At 32.9% G+C, this 10,942-nt stretch overlaps 1 protein-coding gene and 1 long non-coding RNA gene across 2 annotated transcripts; both read right to left on the reverse strand.

The window, feature by feature from the left end:
* Positions 1-434: 434 nt before the first annotated feature.
* LOC127106944 (uncharacterized) lies at positions 435-2,499 on the reverse strand. Its single transcript, XR_007795559.1, has 2 exons — positions 2,193-2,499; positions 435-1,483 (listed from the first exon to the last, which is right to left on the reverse strand). It is a non-coding gene; the product is annotated as an uncharacterized LOC127106944 (long non-coding RNA).
* A 5,422-nt stretch (positions 2,500-7,921) lies between these two features.
* On the reverse strand, positions 7,922-10,602 carry LOC127103070 (DNA repair protein RAD5B). The gene is made up of 12 exons (XM_051040363.1): positions 10,320-10,602; positions 10,189-10,236; positions 9,908-10,057; positions 9,662-9,813; positions 9,493-9,571; positions 9,199-9,399; positions 8,913-9,056; positions 8,674-8,826; positions 8,463-8,530; positions 8,231-8,353; positions 8,032-8,131; positions 7,922-7,987 (listed from the first exon to the last, which is right to left on the reverse strand). The coding sequence occupies exons 1-12, from the start codon at positions 10,461-10,463 to the stop codon at positions 7,922-7,924; spliced, it is 1,428 nt and encodes a 475-aa protein (XP_050896320.1). The 5' UTR covers positions 10,464-10,602.
* Between the last annotated feature and the right edge of the window lie 340 nt (positions 10,603-10,942).

Consider the following 10,942-nt stretch of genomic DNA (forward strand, 5'->3'; position numbering starts at 1 on the left):
GATCAACTGGCCTGTTAATAAGTTAATATGATAAGTCTGTGGTGGACATATCTATCTCGTATTTAAACAAACTCTTCTATCCAATGATCCGTAGAGAAGGAATTACAACATTGTATTATTGTTTCCTCGAAAGGTGGAGTCTTTATCAAAATTAAATGGTAATCAATATTATACATTGTTTGAAGGTTGAATAATAAAAAATTCTGATTAACCGTTTAAATAAGTGGTTTTATTAATATGCTCGTTACTTTAAAAATATATTTCTACTAACAAAATAGATGAGTTTTTTAGTTTTTGGTAAGAAAAAGGTGCAAACATTACGAGCAAGAGTATAAAAAGCATGCGCGTCAAAGCAAATGTCAACTTAAAGCCTAAAAAGCATTAAGGAAATTAAATTTTAAATAAAATCAAATTGAAACTTCGTCTCCAAGTCATCAGAGTAAGACATTAATTTATATTTATAGTTTCTGAAAATTTAACATTAATTTACACTGCAATACATGTCGTTCAAATTTTCTTGACAACATATCAAAATATTAATCTATTTGAACTATACTTACAAAGCCAGATAAATACATTTTACCTATTACATCTGCGACTGGATTAGCTACTAACTAAGTCCTTGCTTCACAGGCTTCACATATAGTTGACAGAGACTGCAACCAAGTGAGTACAAAAGAGGGACCCTTTTCATAAATAATAATAACCATACCTTGTTTTGGAGTTGGTTCTAAAATCTCTCTTCGATCATAAATGTTCACAAATCACATAATAGTTACTTAGCATCAACGTACATTGAACTGACCCTAGCATCTCATCAATTAAATTCTTCAAGACAGTAGAAACAAACCAAACCAAACCAAAACCTAGGTTAAGATAAACCAAACTACTAGAAACCAATTATTTAAAATTCAAAGATATTGTTATAAAAAATGAAATAGTGCAGAAGACAAGTTGAGTAGATTGCGACAGTACAACAGATAGGACCACCACAAACAGTTGTCTATGGAAGAAAGTAACAAATGAAACCGTTTCAAATTTTGTCTGTGCAGTACTCGTGCTAAATGCATCCCAAAAAAGTTAGATAAAGGTTGTTGAGATTACGAGACAAATAATCAGTACCACTTAAAAAGAAGAAAAGAAAATGGATTTATACTTTGTCTTGCATTAATGTCCATATATATTTCTTCTTCTGTTATATGTATATATACACACATAAATTATGTATTAATTATTAATAGTAATAAACAAATACGTGCATGTGATTGTGAATGTGTGTAGCTGGTATAAAGTAATTTATAATTAATGACAAGAGTTAAAGCACATGTATTTGCACATGTAAATTTCAAAAATATTTCATAAATAAAACTTGTATAAATCTGTAGGATAAGGATTAGAGATTTATTTACCTGAAATTCAACAGATCGAAATGGAGGAAGTTAGTTATCTGTTGATAATTGAGTGATTGAAGCTGCAAGATGACCTGATCGAATCGAACCGAACCGAACCGAACCACTTCTTATAACTAAATTTGAGTTCCTCAAAATATATAAAAAAAAATACTAATTTTGACATTACGAAAAATTTAACATTAATAGTCGAGATTTTTTAATTTAAAACATAATTTAGATAAACACTATAAATTGTTTTCCCCCTGGGTCAGCCACTTAATATAATTTGTGACGGATTTACTATAATATCTTATGTTATTTCGGATAGCCAACCGATTTGAAAATCTTTTTCAAACCGATTAGATATATGTTTTATTTAGATATGTGTTTTATGTTGTAGTATAGATGGTTTTAAATTGTAATCCGCAGCAACAATTGCGGCCATAATAATAATAGATTCTGCAACCGTATCCGACCACAATTGTTTTGTGACTTCAAAACCACTTGTCTGAATGTGCACAATTTCACCAATATTTGTTCAAGAATTTGTAACAAAACTCATAATTTCGTAACTTAAAAACATGTAATAATCTTAAAATTAAGTGTTTTTCAACCGTATAATTAAAACACTATGGTGAAATGCGCATCAGAACAAACGCAAAGACCGCAATCCCAATATTCGCAACCCTAACTGCAACTGCGACCCACATATAAAACCAAATTTATGCTATGAGACTCAAAGCACTAGAGATGATGAAATCTATATGTAAAAAAAAAGAAAACATGTGGTTGATTCATTACCAGATCATGCTGGCAGCTTCAACCTCTCAAAGCAACATAAGATATAGATAGACACATAGTTGTGATGAATGAATGAAGCATGAAGATTGAAGATAGATCTTGTTATTGGATGGATGGATATATAAATAGAGAAAAATAAAAGGGCTGTATGGAGAAGAGAAAAGTGAGGTCGTGATTCTTGTGTATGTGTGGATGGATCCATATATGAATTAATGTCAATTGCTTTCACTGTGCCATAGAGGAAGAGGGAGTGTATTTAATGGTGTGTTTTGGTCCTTGATACAGCTATTGACACTGACTTCTTTCCTCTCTTTCACTCTGTAGTGTTTATATTTGTTAATAATCATAATATAACTCAGACAAAATGGGACCACACAATGATTCTTTACAAACAAATGCTAAAACTGTTCTCTATGTGCTGCCAAATGTTTATATGCTACCATACCTATTATATATTATTATTTATTAAGGTCACCATTGTCCTAATCTTTCGGTCGAATCTCATTGACTATATCACAAAAAATTTATGAACTTGTAATTGAATTAAACTTATTGCTTGATTATAACTATTTTTTAAGTTTATTAGGAAAAATGTATTTATCATACAATGCCTTCAGAGATAAGATTCAACGTTTGTTTCATAAATTCGTATATATTTTTGGTTATAGTCTCATCTACAAATAATTTATATATAGTAATTAATACACACAAAAAACATAATCAATATATTAGCAAAAATAAAAAAATATCACAAATAATAACACTTTTTGAAAAAGTAAATTTAGACATTATATTTCTTAAACCACGATGCATATTGTATCGCTCCACAACTTCACATATTTTATCTTTTTAATCTTTCTTTAAAATATCAATTTTTGATCTCATTTGATCATATATATATATATATATATATATATATATATATATATATATATATATATATATATATATATATATATATATATTGTGGTCCCCTTCATATTTTCAAAGATGGCATCCCAACGTATAATGACAAAGTGCATGTTGCACCATATATTAAAATTGTTGTCACGTCATTTAAAAAATATTTTATTTTATTATGCCTTATATTAATTTATTTTCAAATTAACTTATTTTGTTATTAAATTATAAAAACTCATAGATATTAAGTAAATTAGAAACAAAAGCTTTGAGTTCTTATATTCTCCTCTTGAATCCCGCTTGGTATGAACTCTAGAAATATTCAACGACCTGTTCATAATCTCATCAATTTTGTTTCGTTCATCTCCTAGAAGCATCCATCGTATGTGTTCATCTCCTGCATTCATCGTGCTCTTGTGTTCAGAGAAGCTTTTCTGTAATGAATAACTCAACAGAATCATGGAAAAGCAACGAAGAAGTTAAATTATGTCTTAAGTATGTGATTTATTGTCTCCCATTTAGAAACCTAAGTTAATGTATATGTTGTTGTTGTCGTTTGTGGTCTATTTTCTAAAACTCTAATTTTTTATCATTAGTTTGTGGTCCCATTGTAGTGAAATTGTTGTATGTGGTTCCTTTTCTCCTAATATTTTAATCAAATATGTGGTCCCTTTTCTTAGTTTGTGGTCCTGAAATGTATTACTCCAATAGTGGACCCAACAGTTTAATCTATTATGCATATTTTAATAGTTATCCAAGTTAGCTAAGAGCCAAACTATTAGGTTAAGAATACATCATAGGGGTGAACGTGTACGCGACACTGTTAAATGGTATTGGATGGGAAATATTAGAAATAAGCTGGAAGCGAGATGTTTACTATATGTATTATATGAAGTTGGAGACTTTGATTAAAAAGGGGGATATAAAAATATGAAACGTATGTGCTATTGGAACCCTAGGCTTAGCTTTGCTTGTGGACTTAATTCCATAGATGCTGATGTATTGAAATTTGCTGAAGATGTTAATGAATATGACTTGGTTGATGTGTATGGGAAGAATTGTATTGATAACTTTGATATAATATATGAGACAGAGTTAGCACATGAATATGATGAAGAAGTTCAAGTTAACGATGGGCCAAATTCTGATAATGACAATGTAGTAGATGATGAGGAAAGGAATAACAAAGCTATTGGAGATGGTAATAATGGAGTATATGATGAGGGATGGAATAACAAAGGTATTGAAGATGGTGATAATGAAGTAGATTATGAGGGAGAGTATAAAAAAGGTATTGAAGATGGTGATAATTAAGTAGATGATGATTTAGACGATGATTATGTTGGAAGTTATGGTTCTATTGATAGTTAGTGTGATTGTAGTGAAGATTCCATTGACTTAGACTGGACAACAGTTCTACCATCTGAGACATTAGCTGAAAAGGTTAGCCCTGCTGATAATCAAACGACAGACCTACCTTTTAAGATATCTTCATTTGACTTTGAGCAGGATCATGGGGAGGATTCTGATAAACTACATACACCTCTTGATAATGAGGATGAGTAAGAGTGTGAGAAATTTACAACTTAAAAATATGGTGAGAGAAACAAGTTTCAATTGGGTATGGTATTTACTAATAAAGATTTAATAAGGGATGCTATAAAGGAATATCCAATGGAGAGCAAGAAAAATGTTTTCTTAATATAAGAATGGTGGAAAGATGATGGTAGTTAAGTGTATGAATTGTTACAGATTTTACACGAGGTTCGTAAAAGGGTTGAAAACCAATATTGGTAAGTTGTAAGTTTATTTAATGACCATACATATTATAGGACAAGACATAATAAAAAAAGAAAATGTTGAATGGTTTTCCAAGAAATTTGCAAACACACTAAGACGTACTTTTACATGAAACTAGTTGAACTAATTTTGCTGAATTAATTGATAGATAGGGAGTGGAGTTAGCATTTAACCATGCATATAAAGCTAAAATAAGAGCATTGGAATTGATACAATGTGTTTGAGGGGACAAATTCACTCATTTAAGGAGTAATGTAATCATTTGTATTGTATTATAAAGACTAGTCTCAGTAGTTTAAAGTGTGAGTTCTCATGTGAAGCAACGCCTTTGTGTGAAACATCTGTATGGGAATTGGAAAAAAAAGTACCCTGCGATGGATTTGAAAGAAAGTTTGTGGAGTGCAGGAAGGGCTACAACAATTCTAGCATGGGAGAGAGCAATGATAAGGATGAAAATATTATATGAAGCTTCATGGAATAAAATGACTGATGTCCCTTCACAATTTTGAACCAGGTCAGACTTCAAGACTTATTATAAGTGTGACATACATGTAAATAATATGTGTGAGTCATTTAACAGAGAACGTTTTTGTTAGAACAAGATTTTGGTTCTGTAATTTATCCTTAAGTTTTGATGATAACAAAGGATGAAAACATTTTGGTACCCTGATAAAATTCTCTAAGTGTGCAGGGCTCTAACGTTAAATGCATCTGATGAAACAAACTCTAAATGCCAAACAAGACCAGAACAACTGACTAAAAGCTAAAAGTGTTCGCTCTAACGAATCAAGACTCTGACATTCTTGCATCTAAAGGATCCCTCATCTGAAGGTTCTAAGGATCACTACATCTTAGGAATGTAAAGTCAAAGATTAATCAAGAGCCTCTAATGAAAACATCAGACAACTATCTGAAGAATACAAGATCTGAGTGAAGTATCTGAATTTCACGCACTTTGATTCTCACCAATCAAATCAGATCAAGACTTAACAATGAAGTATTCTAAAATGGTATAAATCTATATATGGAGAAAATTAAGTACTCTCCTAAACTGCAATCGAAAGGACAATAAACTTAATGACAATTAAGTCCCACCATTGGTAAGATATCAACATCAATGCTTCATCAAATGGTATCATCTCCAAGCACTATAAAAAGGTTCAACCATCATCATACTATCACACTAAGTTATTCAACAAGAATTCGGTTCATAAAAATTCAATTATTCACTAATTCTTGCTCCACATATTCACACGAGTTATTGCTCTTAGTGTGAGATTCAATTGTTCTTACAGTGTTCATTTTGCTTACCTAGAAGCACTTAACACCTTTTTGTATTTATATAATAGTTGTTGTACAAATTCCTCAAGTGACTTGTGAAGTCCATAGATTTGAGAGGGCTAATAGACCTTTGTACTCTTAGACGTTATTTGTAATCTTTCAAGATTAGTGGATTAAGTCCTTTTTGAAGGCGAAATCACCTTGGTAGGATGGACTGGAGTAGCTTTGAATTTCAAGAGAACTAAAATAACTTCTATGTTGTTTATCTTTGTATTGTGTGTGTAGAAACTCCAAAAGTTTTTATTATCTGTGAAAACAATTCAATCCCCCCTTTCTTATTTTTCTCTACCTTCAGTTTTGAACATAAAGACAAACTTATAACCATTTTGTTAGAAGGGATTAAACATTATATGAATAAAATGATTACTATTCAGAAGGAACTAATGAATAAGTATGTTAGGGAAATTTCCCCTAGGATCCAATTGATACTTGAAAAAAACAAGAAACTTGCAGAAGGTTGGATTCCTACATGGCATGGTGATGACAAATTGGCCATACTTGGAGTAACCAATGACAATGGAACATATTGTGTCAACCTCTAAAAAAAAACTTCTACATGAAGTAAATGGAACATGTATGGGATCCCTTACATCCATGCCATAACATGCATCTGACCATTACAGGTTTGTTTCATATGTACTGTATTTATATGCCTAAACTTTTGCTTTTGTCACTACAACAAACAAGACCTTAGACAGCGCTTTTTTTAGCCTTAGACAGCGTTTTAAAGCGCTGTCTAAACCTCCGCTGCTAAAGGTTTAGACAGCGCTTTTTTAAATCTTAAAAGCGCTGTCTAAGCCCCCCCCCCCCCCTTAGACAGCGCTTTGGCCAAAAGCGCTTTATAAGACCCTCTTATTTTAAATTTTTTAGGTATACCTTAGACAGCGCTTTTGAAAAGCGCTGTCTAAGCCCCACCCCCTTAGACAGCGCTTTGGCCAAAAGCGCTTTCTAAGACCCTCCTATTTTAATTTTTTAGGTATACCTTAGACAACGCTTTTCAAAAAGCGCTGTCTAAGCCCCCCCTTAGACAGCGCTTTTGCCTAAAGCGCTTTCTAATCCCCCCCTTAGACAGCGCTTTTTACAAAAGCGCTGTCTAAGGTATACAAAATTTTTTGAAGCTTTTGTTTTAAACCACATTTTTTCCAGGTCTATAATCAAAGCAATTGAAAACAAAAAAATAAAGAAATCATGCATTATCAGATATAACTTATAATCAAAGCAATTGAAAACAAAAATATAATAATCATGCATTATCACATATAACTTATAATCAAAACAATTGAAAAAAAAAATAAAGAAACCATGGATAATTTACCTAAGTCACTAACTTATTAATCCACTCGATTCAACATTCTCGTTAATTTTCTCACCATGAAATATCCAACACTGATAACTTTGATCAATTCCATGCCTCAGCAAATGCGATTTCAATCCATGTGCGTCAACCTTACCAATATAACAACAACGCAAGCAAGGACAATGCATTCGTCTGGGGTTTTCAGCGTGTTGAACAGCATACTTAACGAATTCCGCAACCCCACTCTCGTACTCTTTGGTCATTCGATCGGCACAGATCCATGTTTTATCCATGGTTTTCCTACTTATTAAAGTAAACAAGACGAAAATACATAACTAAGGTAGTATCTTTGAATATCCTAACAATTATAAAGTTTCTAGTAAAAGCAACATTAGAGGGAAATTACAGTTTCCAAAACTACCACTTTATGAAAAGATGACAATTGTGAAACAAGTTTCTGTTCAAATATTTACAGATAGCAGCAAGCTATGGACAACTTACTTTAGATCTCAGGAAGAGAGCATCATAGAAGTCCCGTTCAGATTCTGACTGTTCACACTCAATCAATTGAATATCAGTTGGTGGCAAGACAAGTATAGGCCTGAAAAAACATAAGCATAATTGATAACTATCATTATAAATTAAGAAATTCACTCATGCATACTGAAAGAGACAATTCACATGAAGTAAGAATGACTACCTTCCTTCTTTATCCTTTGTTTCCTTGGTTCTTCTTAACATCAAGGTCCTCAAAATTCCCTTGACCAATTTCAGGGCTCTTTGATCACCCTGCTCATAGGGCTTTTGAATCAACTTAGTCCACCTATATTACAAAGCAGATTAACAAATGAAATAGTAGTCTTCAAATGATTTTTATTCCAAAACATTGATCAATTTACACTAGCTACAAGATAGCCTAATATTTGACATACCACTGCCAGCTGCACCAAGGTTCAACGCGCAGGAAAGACAGGAGACTGAATAGATCCTCCAAACTATTCTGAAACAGAGAACATCATAATTTCAGAAAGAGATTCTTGACAATACACTCTTTTGCTTAATAACTATGAGCTCATTATATGGGAGGAGTACTTTTCTACTAGCAATTCTATAAATTACACAAAATGTTTCTCAATAATTAACCTGAAGCGGTGTTCCAGTTAGACACCAGCGACAGTGTGAGGACAGGGCAATAGTAGCCTGGGCAACCTGACTTTTATGGGCTTTAATATGGTGAGCTTCGTCTAGTACCACTCTGAACCATTGGACCCTGTGGTAGATGCTATTCTCTCCATCCTGGTTTCAAAGAATCAGGGAATCCAAAATGAGGAGGTTCACTATTTAAATTTATGAAAATAAAATACAAATAAACATTTCCTTACACTTTTATATGAAGCTGATAGGACACCATATGTTGTCAAGACAACGTCGTACTCTAACAACAAATCAACATTATCAGTTCTACCCCCACCATAATGAACAAATATGGATATGCTGCCTGATTTTGAATGTGTTTCAAGCTCGTCCTGGATATTATAAACCATTGTAAATTGCCTTTCACATAAATATTGAGATATATATAAAAGAACAACCATGCTTTTTTAATTGGCTTAAATATAAAAGAACAACCATGCTTTTTTAATTGGCTTAATTAGAGAGGAATCTCACCTTCCACTGACCCAATAATGCCATGGGACAAACAATCAGAGTGCCACCCTCTACATTGTTAATATTCCTCCTCTTAGTTGAGAAAATGTTGTCATATAGGCTCTCTACGTTACTGTCTTCTGACTTCACCCTGCCTGGATTACTTAGAATCAAAGCAATTGTCATAACAGTCTTTCCAAGTCCCATTGCATCCGCCAGAATCTACAATAAACAAACACAACTGCAATAAGACAAACAGTTCAAAGTGCATGTCGCATTTGGTATTTCAAAATTGATGGCTTCAAACAAACTCACTCCTCCTCTTGCTCTCTGTGTTGCTTGTGGAAATTTCTTTGCCGCCTCCCCAGTAAATATGTTCACATAAATTGTCCTTCTGATAAAAAGTATGTCAGGTTAAAATGTATACTGATATTGAGGTAAAAGCTACGTTTTTTTTGAGGAACCATGTACTATTAGTACTTACCCATTGCATATATTGTAGGCTGACCAGCAAGGATGTAGATTTCTATCAGCATTTTCATCATCAGCTCCCTTCTCAATTTCTGTCATCCAATACAGAGCTTGACTCTGGTAAGGCTTTAGACTACACATCAGGGTTGTTGGTGCTTTTTTCTCCTAAAGATACGTAAGACATAAATGGGTTGGCCACAGACACAGAAGAAAGAGAAGTTGAAGACTATCAATTGAAATTGGAACACAATTTATACACCTCTAAGTCAAAGACTTCAGCAGCTCCAACAAGTTTATTCAAAGCTGACTCTGAAAGAGCTTGTTCATTCTTATTTGGCTCAGGAAGTGGCTCACTGATGCCTTTTCTTCGCTTATTAACAGGCAAAACTGAAGCTTCATCTGAATCAAGCTAGTAATATAAACAGAAAATTTAGGCATCTAGCATGCATTCACAACAACAACAACATTCAATTCAATTTAAACAATAATATCATGAAAGCTCTATAAAAGTGGGGAAAGAAAGAAAATAGTTGAGCATACTTTAAGAATCCGCTTCCGAGCCTTCATTTCCTCAGGGGTGAAATCAGCCTAGTTAAAATAACAAAAGCACATTACAAATGCAACACTAACAAACAAACAAACAAAACAATTAAAAAATAGTGATTCAATACCTTCCTATATGGCTCAATCTCTAGCATGTTTAACAGTGTAAGGAGGGGGTAAGCAGCAGAGTTAATGTGGCCACAAGCCTCTAGCCTCCAAGAGGTATCAACAGACTCCAAGAATACAGATTGATGAACATAAAAACTGTCCATAAATCAAACGAATGGGTTCATCCACCAATAAACTCAACATCATATTCAAATGAAATAGCCAAGTTACAGGCACAAAACTAAGTAAAAGGGAAAGCTTTCATCAACATCATTTAAACTAAACTAAACTAACATAAGGAAACAAGAAGTTACCCATACCTCACTAACAACATTATTTCTTGCATCATTTCCAATTTATATGGTGTGGCAATGCATCGGCCTTGAACCCTAACATTTCCAGATTGCACAAGAGGCATGACAGATTTTGCCCATTCCATTGGCAGCCTCCCAACCTAAAGTGTTAAATACAACAACATAACCAAAATATATGACTTCGATTCCTTCTCACAAAAGCATCAAATCAAGCAACATTGCATTTTAATAACAAAACAATTCAGGGAAATTACACACAATAAAATATTTCAAATAGTAAGCATTGCAATCAATTGATATTATTATTACCACTCCAGAACGTTTGGTTG

This window comes from Lathyrus oleraceus, chromosome 7 (genome assembly GCF_024323335.1).
Source record: "Lathyrus oleraceus cultivar Zhongwan6 chromosome 7, CAAS_Psat_ZW6_1.0, whole genome shotgun sequence".
NCBI classification, from domain to species: Eukaryota; Viridiplantae; Streptophyta; class Magnoliopsida; order Fabales; family Fabaceae; genus Lathyrus; species Lathyrus oleraceus.

Coding starts and splice junctions, on each gene's coding strand:
- LOC127103070 (XM_051040363.1), bottom strand. CDS start 10,463: ATGGACAGTTTTTATGTTCATCAATCTGTATTCTTGGAGTCTGTTGAT. Junction 9,814..9,907: donor CTGAAGTCTTTGACTTAGAG/GTGTATAAATTG, acceptor ACGTATCTTTAG/GAGAAAAAAGCACCAACAAC. Junction 8,132..8,230: donor ACAAAGGATAAAGAAGGAAG/GTAGTCATTCTT, acceptor ATGTTTTTTCAG/GCCTATACTTGTCTTGCCAC.